The following is an 18,639-nucleotide window of genomic DNA, read 5'->3' as shown; positions in this document are numbered from 1 at the left end:
TCCACGACTGATGGGCAGTAGCACCGAGCTGCAGAGATTATGAGCTTGAAAAAAGGGATGCTATTGAGGAAATGATTTGGACTTTGAAATAAATAACACAGAGGAGATGATTGTAATGGTCTGTCTTCGTCATAAATTTGAAGATTCTGGTTAAATGTTGAATTTTAACCTCTTAGTGACTTAAATCCTGCAGCAAGAACAGCCTAGTTTTTTATTATGGCCATATTTTTATTTTGTGATATCTCCATCTGCCTAACAGTAATATACGCTTTATGTCTCTAAATAAAAATAAGCAAGGGAGATTTTTGCAGCTTCTCTGAATGCTTGCTTTATTTGTGCTACTCATCAAAATAACAGCAACTATTTAAATGCTGGATATTGCCCTAAATCACCAGTTTTTAAAAGCACAAATGCTCAAAATTTGCAACTAAAGCTTGGCAAGATCAATAATAACACAAAGAAAACTTTTATCTCGAAGGATTCTAGATATTTCATAAGCTAATAGAGAAAATATATGGAGAAATCACTTCCAACTCTGCTACCGATGTAGCACAGATGGTGTAGAAAAGTGGGGTAAATCTCATTGAGACTAATCTATACAAACATATGCTTAATTAGCATAGTGCATCTCATACAGGGTAAAACAGAAGCAGACTGTATTGCAATAACTGATCACAGCATAAATTGGTTTATTTTGATCCCTCCTTGGGAGGCACCAACTAATTTTTTTATCGCGCAGATTTCACTGTAATGATGAATTAATTTCAGTTTGCTGGAAAATGAAAACAGAAGAAGGGAATATGGATGGCAAAAAAAAAAAAAAAAAAAAATCAGAAGAATGATCTCATTTATGCTGAATTTTATTCTTTTGTCTGATTCCACTGCCTTCAACAGACCCATTCACTACGCAGATTTAAGTGCATACACAAATCCTTGCTGGACTGAGGCCTGCCATTAATTCAGAAACAAAGCCATTGTCCCCCAGGCCTCCTCTCAATTACTCTTGTTTATTTAAGTCAATAAAGATAAATGGGTGTAAATCTCTCTGTAAACAAGGCTATTTCAGTTTAACGATGGCTTACTTGGGGTTAGCATAAATGTGCTTCTAATCAACTTCAGCTAACCCAAACTGAAGGACATAGGCAGAGGAATGGCGCCTTATTTGGGAGAATAGGAAATGATGGACGAACAACCTGAGAAAAAAAACAGAACTGGTGAGGACACAAAGCATGTCAGATCTGCACAGATCAGAGAGGAAAAGGAAAGAAATGCTATTTGCAATTGCTATGGGCAGCTGAAAGCAGCCAGACCTTTGGTAGCAGGGTGAATCATAGAATCATGGAATCACTAAGGTTGGAAAGACCTACAAGATCCCCAAGCCCAACCCCAACCTATGCCCGCTGACTATGTCCCCAGATGCCACATCTCCATGGTTCTGGAACATCTTCAGGGACAGCGACCCCATCACTTCCCTGGGCAGCCTGTGCCAGTGTTGACTGCTCTTTCAGAGAAGAAACTGTTTGCAATATCCAACATGAACCTCCCCTGGTGCAATTTAAGGCCAATAATTAAAGTGTTCTGAGTTCAAGCCGTGCAAGAAGTTCCTTGGTACTGGCTGACCACACCTACAGTTAGGCATAAAGCTGGGGCTTTGAAGCCAGGAGACTGCCATGATGTTGAGATGACCAAGTTTAAGGTATGCGTAATGCCTGTGATTGCATCTGAGCTACCAAGCCTTCGTAATTTTCCTCTATCACGACCTTACTGCCTTGACTGCATGGAATTCCTGACCCATTTCAGGGCAGAGTGAAACAACTAGGCACTGGCTGTTAGGATACATGGATATGTTAAGATAGTTTCATCATTTACTCATGAGAATTATACCATGCAAATAAAAATAGTGGCCTTCCAGTACCTCAAGGGGGCCTACAGGAAAGCTGGGCAGGCACCTTTTATAAGGGCAGGTAGTGACAGGACAAGGGGAAATGGCTTTAAACTGGAAGAGGGTAGATTTAGACTAGATATCATGAAGAAATTCTTTACTGTGAGCGTGGTGAGATGCTGGCACAGGTTGACCAGAGGGATTGTGGATGTCCACTCTCTGGAAGCACTCAAGGCCAGGCTGGATGTGAGTGACCTGGCTTTGACCAGGCTGTGAGCAACCCAGTCTAGAGGGAGGTGAGCTTGCCTACAGCAGGGAGTTGGAACTACATGTTCTTAGAGGTCCTTTTTAACCCAAACCATTCTATGATTCTATGATAAATACATAAATCCTCTGATTATGTTACAAATTTCTCCCAGGAGATGTCCATTCTAAAAATCATTGTCTAGCTCTATTACATCTGACAGATGCACTTTGTAACAGGAACACCAACCAGTTTGTACTCTGATAGAGTCAGAAATGTGTCTCCACTTTTAGTGTGTTATTTTACACTGATTATTTCTTAAGTCCACTGTGACAAGCTTACATAAGAGGCTATCAAGTTCTTCGCACGGCGTGTTCTTTTCATTGTTATGCTTTTTGCCTCTTCTTTGCTTTGCTCTGAAAACTTCTAAGAGTCTGATCTGAAACTAGAGTGATTTATATAGTATAGGAAACATACTTCTGCATTTTGCAAGAGGCAGTGAACAGGTTAGAGTTTCAACATTACAGACACTTTTCATTAGTAAAAAAGATAAAAAGAAGAGCAGGAAAATGAGATGTCCTTTTATGTACTTTGCTGTTGCTCCCAGCTTTAAGTCTTGGAGTTTTTTAAAGGAGGGAAAAGAACACTGCTCCTTTGCACATATTTAGTCTCCTACATGCTGCTGTGACTGAGAAGTTTCTGGAGAAGCAGCATTGCAGCCACTGATGTAAGAATCAAAGCTCTTATTGAAGGATATGCTAGAGCTTCAATAGAGTGAGATGAAGAAATCTGGGAGCACTTCACAGTGCTTCTCCATGGACTCACAGTCATTTTCAGCATATGTTATTCCCTGTCTTGAGCATGCTGTCTGATCCTTTTGTACCCAAACTCTGTTTGGAGCTCTCTCTTTGTTATTTTCTGTAGAACAGATCATTTTGACACACTGCTAAGAATCCCTTTTGTTATTTTCTGTAGAACAGATCATTTTGACACACTGCTAAGAACAACCTCAACACGGAAACTATCTGCCCTGTCTCCAAAGCCCTGCCTGCTTGGCAATACACTTCATGCTTTTCTTCATCTTCACGGTGATATCTGATAGTGTCTGGTCATTTAGAAATCCCAAGTGTCTTTGAACTTATCTGGTATCGGTTTTCTTTCTTGTACCCTTCAAGGGATTTACTCACAGCCTTTAGGAAGTCAACACACAGCACGGTGCAGCCGATCACCATTTCATCATGTTGCCTTTAGATCACAGATTACTCCCTTTGTTCTTTCTCCGCAGCAGGTGAAACAGTGGCTGGGAAGTAACCACGAGAATGTAATTCTTGGGAGTGTTGATCCCTGAGAGAACCCTTAGAGCCCTTCCTAGAGATGCTGATGCTCTTCCACCACGGGTTCAAATCTAAGAGGGATCCGTATCTATCCACCTGCACCCCGCTGCTGATGTGCAAATCGTGCTGAGCAACACTGATTTACCAGCATCTAGCAACACCCAGCTTCAGCACGAGGGACTGGATATTGCCGTTTACTTTTACCAAAGGAGGCACTGCTCCTGCGGGTGCAGGTCTGTGTCTGGGAGTGCTTTCTGGGGCTGCTGAAGCGGCAGACACACACGTTGCCTGGCTTCTCCACAGCACCCACGCTCCTCAGGCAGCTTCTGGGCTCTGATGCTGTCTGCTTATTTTGCCTTTCCTGTCCTAAAGAAATGAGGCTCATGCAGCTCCTGTTTGTTTTTGCCAGGAGTCCCCCAGCATAGGCTTTTTTTTTTTTTTTTTTTTTTTTTTTTTTTTAACCTATTGCAACCCAACCGGACAGAGATGCAGAGGCTCTGAAGAGACAGCTGTCTGCAAAGTGGCTGCAGCAGAACAGGCGCGTTAGCGACCAACCGTGGGGAAAGGCAGAGAAGGCTCTGAGGAGACTCCGTGGGGCTGAGGGGCTCTGGGGGGGCTTTGGCTGGGATTTAAGGGGGTTCTAGAGGGGCCCTGGAGGAGTCTCGGCTGGGGTCCAAAGTGGGTTCTGGAGGGTCTCTGTGGAGGCTCTGAAGGGACGAGACCCCGCTTCTCCATCACCCACCCAAGGCCGCCGCAGCGGATCCCCGCGGTACCACAGCGCCCCTCAGAGCGCTTGCGCACTACGCGACACACAAACTCTGCCCCTTCAACCGCCCCCAGAGGGCGCGCCGGCGGGAGAGTGACAGCTGGAGCAGCCAATGACGAACGCTGTTTTGCAGCGCCGCCGTGAGCCCTCCCACCCGGTTCCAGCCCTCCTCTCCTTGTTCTTTTTTTTTTTTCCCCTTATCGCCGCTCCCATTGGCTGAACAGTCCGCCAATCGGCTTCGTGGAAGGGTGAAACCAATCCCGTCTCTCCTTTCTATCAGCCGCAGGTAGGTCTGCCAATAGGCCGTCTCCCCTCCCACCTCGGTGGGCGGAGCGTAGCAGTCACCAACAGGCACGGGAAGGGCGGGCGGGCAGCAGAGAGCGCTGAAGGGAGGTGGTGGACGAGCAGCAGCTCCTAGAGGAGAGGTCGGTGTGGGACGCTCCGGCCGAGAGGAGGACGGGACTGAGGGTCAGCGGGAGCGGCGGGGAGAGGCAGGAGAACCGCGGGGTACTCCGGGCGGCGGGGAGCAGCTGGTGCTGGCTGAACGGGCCTGGGCCCGGCGGGGGCCGCGCGGCGCCTTCTCCCCCTTTGTTGTGGTGGGGACGCGGCCGCGCTCGGGGCGGCGGGAGCGGGGAGGAGGGATGGGGGAGTCGGATCCGACGCGGGGAACAGCACGAACCCACAGCGCGTGTTTGAGAGCCCTGCCTCCTTGATCTCCGGCGGCCGTGCCCCTCTGGGGAAGGACCTTTCATCACGCCCCTCTGCTCGTGCACGGGCGCTGCGATGCTCCTGTGAGAGCGGCGTGGCAGCTCTGTCTGTGCTATCTTTTGTTTCTTTTTGTTGTTTTGGACGGGAAGGGGGAGTGCCTCGGTGCGGTCTTTCAGCCTTTGCATTGGGGAAATAAAAGAGCCCTTGTGGCACCCGACAGCCCTGGAGAGCCGTTGGGTTCAACGGGCTGCAGCTTGGTTTTGTGTGTTGGTTGGGTGTCATGATCTTTGATTAAAGAAGCCATGTATGTTGTGCTCCCTTTCAAATCCCTTTACATTAAGTAGGTAGTTTTAAGGAACAGTTCTGTTTTCTGGATCCGCTGCAGGAAAAATTTCTGAAAGTGCTGCGCCTGGTCACAGGTGAGTAACTTCCATCTGCACAGAGAAGTTAGTAATGACAACTTAAGAGGAGCCCACACCTAACAGCAGGTTTGTCTGTCCGTAAGTGTTCCACGCTTAGCCTGGAGAGCTGCACTTTCAGACTGATTCACAGCGTTACTTTTGTGGGGTTGGAGTGTGCAGTGAGGCTGATGAGTCTTTTCTCTGTTCTCCAGACTGGAAGAACCTCCTGTTGTTAAGTCGAAAGGCTTATCTAACGGAACGCAGTTGCTGTTTAGACTTTAAGAAGCGTTATCGCAGTGTTGGAGCCGTGGTTGCATGGTACATGAGTAGCTTTATTGTTTGATGGCTTTAAAACCTCAGTGTTCACAAACTCCAGTGAATTACGGGGGAATGAGAATATAAATAAAGAAAGGTTTGAAGTTTGCAGTTGCTTCTCCCTGCCTCCTTCCATTTGCTTAGCACTATCTTGGTGGAAGATAGCATTGATTATCAGTGCCTTTAAAAGAGGAGTGGGGGAGGATTGCACTAAGAGTGGCTCAAACTTCAGTGTGTTCTTAGCATCCATCACCTTTAACAGTAATTTGGGGTGTTTAATGACTTGTGAGAGAATTGGTCTGTAATCGCGTGGTTCAGGATTGGACTGCACTGACAGTCACCAAAATGAGCAGGAATGCAGGTTCAGGTTTCTTTATGGAAGAATCTGGCCACGCGTAATACAGTTTCGGAGAAAAGTTGTCAATGTTCCCAAGGTTTGTTTGATCATAGTAATAATAATTCCCTCCCTTTCCCCCCCAAAATAAAGCACATCTGGAAAAAAGTGAATTTAAAAAAATTGATCTCTTAACTGATCTTTTTTCCCCTCCTATAAACCAGGGGCACGAGCAAGATCAGATGAGTTTGGATCACGGCGTATCTCTAAATGCAAAGCCCTGCTTGGGTGCTCCTTCACCTTCCTGCTCCACTTGATCTTTCAGAAGTGTTGAGCACTGGTTGATGTAATTGAGTGTATTGGAGCTTAGAAATCTCTGCTGCTGAGTGCAGATTTAAAAACAAAACTTGTCTCCATCTGTCTAATCTCCTTCCCACAATCGTACTGGGAGAACAGGCTTGGTAGTACGTTCTGGCTAACAAAGAATATGAATTATGGTTGAGACTGAAGAAAACTCCCAAGTTTTCTTTCTGTAAAGAGCAGCACACAGAGTTTTAATTATTATAAAAGTATTCTAGATTTTTTCAAATGTACTCAACGCTGCCTTAATGACTGTGCATGTAAATGCCCTGTAATTGAAAGCAGCCATTTATGGGCCTGACTTGCTAAGTGAGCTGTAAATTCTGCTTTTCAGATTGGATTTAATGACTTTTATCATAAAGCCACAAACTGGTTGTGAGCTGTGCCGAGAGGCAAACAATACCTAAGCTTACTTTGCCAAAATATTTGTAATTGTGGATTTGTTAAACTGAATTGCTGCAGGTCATGCGATGGGATTAGTTTTTTGTAATAGAATGGGGAGTGCAGGCAGTGCTGTGCTCAATACTCTCTGGGCTAGAAGAAATTGGTGACCACAGAAAATCTTGCTAAACGTTGCTTTCAACTTCCTGCAGTGCTGTTGGATTACAGAGAGGAAGACTTTGTTCCAGATGACTTTTTATTGTGATTAAGTGTGTTTGACAGCAAGAGTGTGAAGGGAGACCAAAAGAGACTGTGAGAGAGCAGCTCCTGGGTCTGCTATCAGTGTAGTCCGGGGCTTGAGCTTGATTTAATTAAGCTGGAGCAAGATGAGCTTACTGAAGACACTCTTCAAGCTCTGCCCGTGGTGGAGGAAGGAGAGTTTGAAGAAGCTGGGAAACTGTTAAGTTATGCAGGTAGAAGCTGACACAGGCACCCAAGTACCTGCTAATCAGTTCTGGGACTGCTCCTTTCAGATTTACCCAGCAGCATTTCCTTTCTAACCTAATGGAACTGACTCTTGCCTGTTACACATGGAAAATTTTAATCAAAACAAATTAGGTGAGAAGAGCTTAAACTGCTGTGGTTTGGAATGCTCGTTTGGTGCTTTTGTGGCTCTGTTGAGGTCTTCCAGTATTAAGGAGCAATGCTGTGAGTTCATAAATACTAAGTATGTGGGAAAAGCATGCTGCTTTGCAGACAGGTGAATTGGCTGCCTGCAGGTGTGGTACACTTTCCAGGCTTCTAAGAGAATGGCTAAGATATATTACTCTTATAATTATCTCAATCAGAGGTCAGTAAAATTAACGTCTTCTTTCTTGTATTTCTGGTTGCATGCAATTTAGTGTCACTGTGTGAATGTGTTGCTTTCAGTCTGTTAGTTTTCTTCTAACAACTTTTTCATTACTTTTTGAGTACTACTTAGTAACTGGAGAAAAATTCAACTTCTGAAGCTTTCCTGTTGTCATGTTGGTGCTTATTTTGGTTCTGCACGTAAGAGATGTGAGTTTTCTCATTTGATTCGTAATCAAACGTTGTGAAATGCGTGAGAGGAAATATGTCTATGCTCAAAGTAGATGTCTAATTCTCCTCAATGAGCTACACAGAGGAAAAAGTTGTTACGCAAAGTTTCAAGATCCCCTTGAGCATAATAAACTTCAAAATCAGCGTGCAAATTGAATCTATATAACGGCATGTTGCAAAATCCTCCTTCTAAGGTTGTCTTGGAGAAGGAATTCTCTTTGCTGCTGGTCCCCTGAATCACAGGCCTGCCTTGAGCTCCAGCAGCTCATGCAGGAGCTGAGTTTGGAGCTTGGCTTTGCTAATGAAGCTGTGGCCAGATGGAGCCCCTGGGGACAGTGTTTCCAAGCCCCCCTCTCAGCTGGGTAATTGGCTGCGGGGCTCAGCTGGGGGTGAACCATGGCACAGGGCTGGATTTTTCTCCCAGCTCTCTGCCACCGTCGGCCCCACAGCAACAAACTCCAGCATCCTAAGCACAGGAAAGGAAAGAAACACTTGAAGCTGTCCTATCCCAGCCTGAATATAGGGAGAGAAGGAGGTGCATCACCTGAGTTCTGTGCGTGGTTGTTCTTCAGAAACCTGTGTGTGAACAGCAGGCTTGAGCTTCTCCAGATGATAAAAGAGGTATCTAACACACCTTTGTAGGGTAAGAAGTAGCCCCCATTGGGACTCAGGGCGTGATTTGGAAGGTGCAGGAGAAGTGAAATGTCCCCTCTTGTCCATTCCTCTAAGTTCTGTAAATACAACATATTCTTTCTGCAGGGAGAAAGAGCTTTTAGTTAGTGTACAGAATTCAGGTTTCCTGCAGGGTGTGATAGTTAGCACTGGGGAAATTCGTTTCAGATTCAGCTGTCTTGTTATTTGGAATAGCACAGCTTAAAGATTCCAGAAGCACGCCATAAATTCTGTTATGTTTCAGTTTAGTACAAGATGAAATGCTGCATCTTTTCTGAAAGTTTCACAGTCTTAATGACTTTGCATTGGTGTAGGTGACATGGAATACTACATATGCTATAGATCTTAAAGCTTTATCTCTCAGTGCTGTTTGGCATAATGTAAGATCTTGCTACTGCCTTAAACAGATGATGCTAGAATTAATATCTTTATTGTGAAGGAATTATCATAGGGAGGCATGTGGAGGAGAAAGGTGGATATTCCCTCTTCCTCTGAGATATGTGAAACATTGTGCGCTGGGTGAAATTGGTATAGAATCTTGTCCAAATTCCAGGATTAATTCCAGGAAAAAAAAAGAACCTTTTATATCACAAAATAGGTCTAAAACTGGGAAGAAATAAAGTTTTAGACTCTCTTAAATGCCACAAAAAGGTTTTCCTTGATTCTGCTTTAGCTTCTGTCCTCTTCATTGCAGAAGAGCACTTGAAAATGAAGTTATTCTCAGCCAGGTTGCATAGAATAAAACCAGGAGAGATCAGATTTCTTGATTTCAGATTTAAGATGAATGAACTGGTATGAAATACATTGCATAAGGTTTTACAGTAATTATCCAGAAGTCACTTGATATTTTTGCTTATAGTGTATACCAGACACTCAGGAAGGGGGAAACTTCCCTTGAAGATTTCAGTCTGCCTGCATGCTGCCCTGAAGTTTTCCTTCATATTTTACGCTTAGTTATTGCTGGGATCACAGGCTTAATATTTAATCCCTGTTCCAGAGAACCACAGCAGAATTGAATAATAGCAGACATGATTCAAACTGCAACTTTAGAAGTTGCCAGCGATCACACTGTTTGACCAACTATAGAAACGTGTGCATGAGGAAGCGGAATATACTGCGGGGGTAGAGATGGAGCATACCACCACCATTAGGCAATCTGCAAGTTTTCCAGCTATAATCTGTTGGATGTAACAGCACGTGTTCCCTGTGTGCCAGCAGTTCTGATACTGGTAGCCCTCTTTCAAACCCTTGAGTACTCGGAGCTGCAGTTTTAAGGCACAATCTGGCAAATGTGGTAGGGATTGAAGTAGTGACAGCTTTCTGCTCCGTGTCACAGTTCTGCTGCCTTCCTCTGGACATGCTCTATGGTGCCTTTCTTGTGATGAGAGGCTCAACACGGAACAGAGCGCTGAGGTATGGCCTCACCTGTGCTGAGTACAGAGGGATGGCCACCTCCATGCTTCTGCTGGCAGCGCTGTTTCTGATACAAGCCAGGATGCTATTGGTCTTCTGGGCCAGCTGAGCACACTGCTGGCCTGTGTTCAGCTGAGCATCGACCAACACCCCCAGGTCCTTCTCCTCCAGATGCGTGGGGTTGTTGTGGCCAAAGAGCAGGACCTGGCGCTTGGTCTTGGTGAAGCTCATTCTGTTGGCCCCATTGGCCAGCTATCCAACCTGTCCAGATCATTCTGTAGGGCCTTCCTAGCCCCAGGCAGATCAACGCTTCCTCCAACTTGGTGTAATCTGCACACTTCCTTAGGGTGCACTCAGTCCCCTCCTTTGGTTAATCAATGAAGTTGTTAAGCAGGATTGCCTCACTGCTGACCCCTGGGGAGCACTACTCATGGCTAGTTGCCAGCTGGATGTATCTCTGTTCATCACCATTCTCTGCATGGTAGTGGAAACAGTAAACAGGCAGGAAAAATGATTTTCTGCTTTTGGGACAGAGCACTAAGCTAGATGCACTGACTTCTGTCATGTTAGGGTTCTTCTTAATTACTTTATTGCTGCTTTTTCCTTGCATGATTGAGGTTTGTACTTTGCTGTGCCTCCTGTAGGCATGGAGAAGCGTGCAACTTCTGCATATGTTAAGCTGGCTGAAAGATTGTCCTGTGTGTATTCATCACAGTTGGCTGCAGCGTTAAGGTGAACAAAATCCTGTCCTACTTGTGTCACGTTCTCTTTGCTCACCCTTTGGAAGAAATGAGATTGCTGCTGGAGTAGCTTGTTGAAATGCCTACTGATACAACTGGCAAATCCATGACATGGCATAACCATGGCTAGAAGAGCAGTCAGAGCCTCCCAGAATCACACTTACTCTGCAGGCATGGCATATATATTGTTTTCTTAAATCATGTGCCCTCTATTTAAAAATAAATTGTTTTAATATGAATATGACCGTGGGACTAACAGATAAACTGTGCTTTATGAAAGCATCTATGAAAACTAGTAAATGTGTAAGGGAAGTGGTAGAAGTCAAGTAAAGAATTTGAAAATTCTGATTAGTTGGGGTTGAACTGTCAGTCTTACGGAAATGGGGAGAGGAGGATTTTTGCCTCAGACTATCTGGAAAATGTAAAGCAAGTCTGAGATGCACGGGCTTTCTGCATGTAGTCTATTTCAAGATTTAATCACCGTGCATTTGAGGCATAAACACAAATAGTGGTCTGTATTTAAAAAAAAAAAAGCATCAGAAATTGTATATAGATATCAGTGTTATCTCAAGGGAGAGAATACAGCAAGCTTGGACACATCCTCTCGGGGGTGTTGTAAAGCTGAAAATAGATAAAAGGACAGAGAATGTTTGGAAGGTCTGAAAGAATAGGCAATTTAACATCTTGGTAAGTGAGACTGCTGAAGTGCCTACTTTATAATGCTGATAATCAGCGCAGTTGAAAGGTAACAAATCAGAAGCTGAAGAGTTGGTGATGCCTGTATTATGTGTTAGTGAGCTCCATAAACTTGGGAAGAACGGGTGTGTGGATGAGCAGCGCTGGAGGTGTTTGGTTGGGGATGTCTGTCAGTATTGGCTCCCAGGGAAAACATAGCTTGAGTGTCCTGCTTGGCACTGGATTGAAGACGTTGGCTGTTGAGGTTATTTCAGTAGTTTGCTGTAGCTGGGGCTCCAGTACAACACTTCTGCAGTCTGCAAAATGTGACCTCCAGCCTGACTTATTGGCCACAATTCTGCAATAATTTAATACCACTGAAAGAACAGTTCTACTCATGCTGTGGTCTTATGTGAAGGTGAAACCTTTCATGTAGGATAGATGAGTTATTATTTAAAGCTGCCTGTGGAATATAACCCAGCTTTTGTTGACCTGTTGGTTCTCATTGAAATTGAGAAGGCGTGATGAAGCAAAAATCAGCCAGGAATACCATAACCTGAAGTGTCCCAAATGAACCATTCCTCTTTTGCAGATGAGAAACCTTACAAGGTGAGGTATATTTTGGATAGAAGGGAGGAGCGTGCCTGCACAGTATGCACATAAGCTGCCTAGAAAGCTCTGATTGTGTAGCTTGAAGGTAACATTTTGTACTTGGCTCAACAAGGTATTAACTATTACAACTTAGAGTGAAGTTTGACAGCACGGTAAGTTTGTGGAATTCAGATATCCAGTTACTGCCTGGAAATAAGACTAGTTCTGACTTCAATGCAGTGCTTCTGTCTGTAGATGATGCTGTCCTCAAACAAGCTCCAATAGCTGTCTGCTTAAAATGATACAGCTGATTTGGGGCTTGTATTTTAATTCCTGAAAGTAGCCTGATACAAACTGTAAAACTAGGAAGTGTGTGTGTGTGTGTGTGTGTGTGTGTGTGTGTGTGTGTGTATGTATGTATATATATATGTAAAATATGTATATGTGTGTATATATATATATAAAAAAAAACTGGCTGTCATTTCTTCCAATCCTTTTGAAGTACAAATAGAGACGAATGCCAGACAGAGCTCAAGATTCAGCATCCCTCCTGATGTTTTATGTGTCCCGACTGGGGTAGTTGATATCAAATGCAAGGGTGTCGGAATTCAAAACAAACACAACTACGCCACTCAGGTAGCTACAAAATGAGACTTTAAATATTCTTTAATGGATTTTTGAAAGAGTTGATGATTTAAATTAGTGACGTCTTGGAAGGTTGATTATCTATCGGCTGTCGAGTTGTAAGTTAGAGCCACGGAGTAAACTCATCATCAAAATTTAAAGTGAATTTCAGATCCGCCTTCTGAACTATTACCTGAATTGTTTGGAGGTGGCGTGTCCTACAGCATTTGATAATGGAAGATCCTAAGCAAGGAGCGTTCTCAAGTAAAACCTCGGTGCTAATGTGTCTGTTTCGGTTTGCGTTTTTAGGGATCAGACAGAAATCTCTAACTGTGTGCTGAGCGTTCTGTCTGGTGGGAATCATGTCATCCATACTGCCATTCACTCCACCGGTTGTGAAGAGACTTCTTGGGTGGAAAAAATCTGCTGGTGGTTCCGGAGGGGCCAGCGGTGAGCAGAATGGGCAGGAGGAGAAGTGGTGCGAAAAAGCGGTGAAAAGCTTGGTCAAGAAGCTAAAGAAAACAGGACAGCTGGATGAGCTTGAGAAGGCCATTACCACTCAGAACTGCAATACCAAGTGTGTGACCATACCAAGGTAAGTCCTGTTGCGTTCAACATTCCTTACAGACACTTAAGGAATGACTAAATGGATGTTAATTTGTGTGAACAAATCAATAACAGAATCAGTTGCATGCCTTTGATTCTTTAAAAGTTCTTTAAAACCTGTTTTGGTTTTGTGTACTGCTTGCTTCAGTTCTTAGAACTGAATCACATGCTTTGTACATTCACAATTTCTTATAAGTTTACAACTCAGTTTTTATTACTAACTGGATTCCAGTTTGTGAATGTTCTGGTGGTGGCTAGCGCAGCTCTTTGCTCGTAACACTGCCATATGCTTTTATTTTATAACTCTCTCTGTATTCAGAGGGGCTTATTTGAACTCACACTTCCACATTAACCAAAAAAAGACTAGTTTTTCCTTGGTCAACACTTCAGTCCTCTCAATTATTATTAATAATTTCAGTTGTGTATGGAAGTTTTGTTGAAGTTTTGCAAACTGCATCCATTTTCCCATTTGAAGGGAAACATCAGTGGAAGCAGTTTTTCTGAAGACTTATTACTATTTGTTATTGGTTTATGAAAATGCTTTTCATTCAATAGCTTAAGAGTACTTCTAGATCTTCTCTTCTGCTCCTTATATGCATGTATATTTAGGTAAACAGCTCGCATTCTACTCCTGTGACTTTCTCAATTCATTGCAATTGCTGTGCAAGGGGCAAGGGTCGTGTTTGTGAAGTGTATCTCCAGGTTCATGTTGTAGGGAATCGCACTGACGGTGCGTGTGTAAGCTCTTCAGGGCTGCGACATGAATCTCAAATCACTCTGTGGTGTGTTTCTATGAAAATGCAAGAAAGTCTGGTGACAGGAATTTTTTTGGGTGTTGAGCCCCATGATGCTTAGAATCAGTTTCTAAGAGAGAGAAACTGCGTATTTTACGACCTTCATTTCTGTATTATTAGCACACTGATCCCAGCTACTTTTAAGCTTTGTGTTAATCATAGTTCCATTTACATTCAACTGATGTCAGTCATGGTTGCCACTTAATCAAATGTGTTACGGCTGTTACCTGATCATGGTTTTAGCATTACCCTATATTTGACATAGCCTTTTCTGTAATCCATACACATAGCTGCTTTCATTCTGCCATCCATTTTCTGTTCATCTTTTGTTTCTAATGTTGCCTCCCGCCTGCATTTTCTTTCCAAGCTGTCCCCAGATTTTCTGGGTTTCTCATCTTCTTTGTATAGTCTCTTTATTGTGATGGGCATTTCTGGATGTTCTGTTCTCATCTATCTTTGGGTCAGCTGAAGGAGAGCTCACCTATATCTTACTTTTCTTGACTGTTGTATAGGTAAACTGGTAGCTGGAGCTCTCTGGGTAGTGTTGGCATAAGGTTTGGTTCTAAACTAATGGCTTTGGTGCTAACAGGCAAGATGATATCAGTACACAGACTTCATTTTCATAGCTGGCTTTTGGACTGTTGCTGTTATTTCACTTTACAGCAGTAGTCTGGGCTGCCAGGGAAGACCAAATGTCAGCTCAGTGCTGTAGTGACTTCTGGAGTTTTTTGTTTTTGGATTCAGTAAGCTAATAAAACTGCTGCTGAGACCCATTCCAACGAATTTCTTAAAGATCTGCAGATCAGCATGGGTGCACAACAGAGGGTTGACATAGAAACATCTCGCCCACAGCGAAGGAACAAAACATTTGGGGTGCTCACTTGCTGAGGCTCACATTTGTCATGAGTGCAGGTTTGTTTGTTGTGTTGTTGCTGGCTTTTGACCAGTTTTAGATTCAGTTTTGATAACTGCTTAACTCAGGAGATCAGCAAGTGCTGTGAGATGCCCCTTTGTGGAGCTGTTGCTTTACAACATCACTAGAAGTTTCACTTGTGGTTTCAAAAGCTGCTGGTCCCATTGCAAATTTCCATAGTTTGTTAAAAATGATTAATTGTAGTGTACTTTTTTTTTCATCTCAAAACTGAGAGTGGCTCGGATGGAACTGAATAAAGCTGCCCCTTTGGAAATCTGCATACACACAGCTTTTGATAATCCCGTTGTGTTGTTCTGTTTCTGTTTGTCAAGGTGACCACGCAAAGTGGGGCTGATGCTGTGTGAGCTACCCAAACTGCTCGTGTGAATTACCACAACTTCTTATGCAGACAAATTGAGGTTCTGAGAAAGCAGAAGCAAACAGATGGAGTGGGTGTCGGCATCACGCAGCAGGGATGCTGAGCTCCTCAGAAGTGGGTCAGTAATCTAGAGCAGAGGCTAAATAAGTACAGAGGTCCATTTCACACCAGCCCTTGAAGTAATTTGGAGTTATCTTGCTGAATCCTCCCGGAAAGCCAGTGGGATTCTAATCTCATAATCCTTAGGTATCCTTAAACTAAATGTGGAGACTTGAGTTCACTTTTCTAGAATATGTAATGAATTCAGGTGCGTTTAAGATCATGACTTTATGCTCTCCCCTGCAGTTCTGATATAAATAGAGCACAAGAAACAAGTCAGTGAAGAAACATTTTATGTAAGACTTCTATTGGAGTAGCTACTACCTCACTAGCATGGATAGAAATGAGTAGTTTGTAAATAACATTAATTAAAACCTGCATCCTTAAACAAACCAAACTACACCATGCAGTGCAGAGCTAGCTAGCAGGTTCACAGCCTGTGTCCGTGGTTTAAGAAGTTGTTGCAGTGGTGACAGAATGTTTGTGCTCAAGATAGGGAAAAATAAATCTCTGGTTTCAGTATTTTTGACTGTATCAGGCTGTGTGGCTCTCCTGTCTTGAAATACAGCAGTGGTTCTGCAAACTAATTCCATCCTGTGTTGTGCACAGTCTGCATGAGGCAGCGTTGGACTGAGGTACATGGTGTCATAGAGTGTAGGCACTCTTTTTGTTCCAGTATGTGTGGGAGGATAAGGAAGGGCTGGGTGCCTTCCATCAGTCTCAGCATCTGCAGCCTTCATTCATTTCAGTTTGCATAATGAATAGGGCTTCCATGCATGCCCTGACAAGGTGACTGCTAACTGGGAGGAAGGAGCAGCTAAAAGGTGTCTGTAGCAGTATACTTCTGTTTCTATTCCAGATGCTGTGTCCTCGTGTCAGTACTCTAGGAAGGTTTCATATTTCATATAGTTGAAGACTTTCTCCTTGAACAGACACAATTTTTGTTGGTCTTAATGCTAGTGGTTATATTAGAACTACTACATACATTTGCTGTTGTTACTGTGCTTGGAACTTAGCATTGAGTTTTCTTTGTGATGGGGAGGTTGAGTCTCTACAGAGGAGGTAAATCTAATCACTGCTTTTTAGTAATCTGTGGCTCAAAAGAAAAATATTGGATGTGTTGAGACGTGATCTGCTGGAGTACTGGCTGAAGGAAGGCTTTAAGACCAAGTTTCCTTAAGTCCCAGTTTAGGGATTTTTTTTTGCTGCGGTGCTTTAGAGTCCAGAGTGAAATGAGCAGCTGCTCTCTGTGCAGAGAGGAGTCTGACCCTCTTGCAAGCCCTTGTTTTCCTGCCTCCTGCGCCATTAGAGTTTGGGAAGGTGCTGTCTGGGAAATGGTTGCTTTTACTTCAGTTCAGTATGAATATGGAAAATGTCTTATCTCTGCCCTCTGCCCTTCTTGCTTCACATGAGGGATAGCATCTCTGTGCTGTTTCCTGATTTTCAGACACTTATTGTTACTTGTTTTTCAGCAGCCTCTCAAATGAAAAAATCAGAGAGGCTCAAATCCTGCTGTTGTTTGGGTTTGGTTAGTTTGTTTTTTTTTGTTTGTGGTTTTTTTTTTGTTTGTTTGTTTGTTTTTGAAAGGCTATAGCTGAATTGTGGAATTTGTAGTCAGTAGTGAATTCCATGCTTTTACCATTCAGAGGCAGAGGAGAAATCCAACAAAAGACTCCATCGTTTTGGAAATATAGAAGATTTCGAGGAGGCGTTGGGTAAAATACAAAGCAGATAACTGCTGGTGAATTGTTTGCTTTGAGTTGAGATTACAAGCTGCCTACTGACCAGTTCCTTAACTTTGTTGTATTTCCAATGTATTCTGAAAGGACTGAGACACTTAAAGCTGTATAATCTGGTGAAAGTTCACCAATCACCTAGAGGCAAGATCACGTGCCATGGTCCGAATTCTCCAAAGCAACAAGGAATTTCTCAAGCATGCCAGTGTTGTTCCCTTGTTTGCTTGCCCTGCAGCACTCTTCATCTTCTGCAGTGAGTTAGCAGTATGGCTAAGATAAGTAGCTTAGGCACAGCATATTGCGTGTGTTAAAATTGTGTTCTGAAAGTTGGCTCTTGTGTTACTTAACATAGCCTCTGTGCGTGTAGCTAAATAATGCTAATGAAGTGTTTACAAAAGAGTTAGCAGCAGAAGTAAACTAGGCAAATAAAGGCATTTGTAATGATGGGACCGAGTCGAATGCTCGTGAGCAAGCATATTTTAAAATGCTGAGATTTGGTTGTCTTTTTCTTCATACATAAAAAGTAAATGGTAGTTTAGGTATAAAGCTCTCTGTTTTTATTTAACATAACCTGTGCTACCAGTTACTTTTTTGTTTTTTTTTTTAATTCCATGGGAATGTTTGTTGGGAAAGAGCTCAGACAGCTGCATGCAGTCACTTAGTTTTCAGGATGCCTTTGATTACCAGTAGATCAGGGCTGCTAACTTACCTGTCTTCTAGAACAGATTGCTTCTGAGCTTTTAATATTTTTCCCCAAAATACAGTACTACAGAGAAATAAATTTCTATGTTCCTTCTCAGATTAAAGCTACAGAATATGAGTGATTTCAACAGTCCCTCTGGGAGGGGGCAAAAGGTCCCTCTGGAAATGCTTTTAGAATTCCAGCATCTGCTGTGAAGCTGTGAGGACAGCAGCAGGCAGTTGGATTGGCACAGCAGCTCCTAAAATAACATTGCTATCCAGACAGAGGTGAAGTGTGTTTTCCCAGAAACACAACTTGGCAGCATCTGTTGGATTGTAGCTGTGATAATTCACTACTGGAGTTGGGGACGGAAATTAATTTTTAATCATAGCTCACAAACTGAGAACTGCTCTGGATAAAGAATGTCCTCAAACCATATCCTGTATTTCGGTCCATGTGCATTCGTTTAGACATAAATCAGTTTCCATAAATGTTTGAAGACTGCAGTCGAACATCTTAAGTTTCTGAAAACCTGTATAGACGTTTAAGAGAGTACATCAAAATACACGAAAGCAGCACTTTATTGCTGAGATTACAAAGAGAGCATGCTTGTAAATTGTTTGCTGTTAAACCAACTCTTCTCATTTTATGGTGACAGCTTTTGGCTGATTTTCTTCTATAGTGCTGTGCAGTGTAGTCTGGATTTGGGCACCAAGAGAAAACAGCGCTGCTCTGATGCTGAGCTGCCTTCCTTGGAGCCCTTTTGGAGTTGAGTGATAATAGCCTGAAGCCTGGTTTTCCAAGGCCATTTCACACCCAGAGGTAAATGTCTAGAGACCCAGGATGGCACATCTGCATCTGTAGGCAGAAGGAAACTCACCTTAGTTACATATAGATGAAATGATGTGGA

The 18,639-nt window shown here is 43.3% G+C and overlaps 1 protein-coding gene across 2 annotated transcripts in view; it reads left to right on the top strand.

Moving 5' to 3' along the window:
* Window positions 1-4,597: 4,597 nt before the first annotated feature.
* SMAD2 (SMAD family member 2) overlaps window positions 4,598-18,639 on the top strand; it is a 40,490-nt gene continuing 26,448 nt past the window's right edge. The window contains exons 1-2 of one of the 2 annotated variants that reach the window (XM_052670084.1): window positions 4,598-4,694; window positions 12,830-13,115. In XM_052670084.1, the coding sequence (XP_052526044.1) occupies window positions 12,883-13,115 (233 nt within the window). In that variant the 5' untranslated portion in view covers window positions 4,598-4,694; window positions 12,830-12,882. Of the gene's footprint in view, window positions 4,695-12,354; window positions 13,116-18,639 lie in introns of those variants that run through there. The other variant, XM_052670086.1, reaches the window with a different exon arrangement.

The sequence above is a fragment of the Tympanuchus pallidicinctus genome, unplaced genomic scaffold, assembly GCF_026119805.1.
Source record: "Tympanuchus pallidicinctus isolate F22 unplaced genomic scaffold, pur_lepc_1.0 scaffold9, whole genome shotgun sequence".
Classification (NCBI taxonomy): domain Eukaryota; kingdom Metazoa; phylum Chordata; class Aves; order Galliformes; family Phasianidae; genus Tympanuchus; species Tympanuchus pallidicinctus.
The sequence above is the reverse complement of the archived record's forward strand: the minus strand, read 5'-3'. Positions and strand labels throughout refer to the sequence as shown.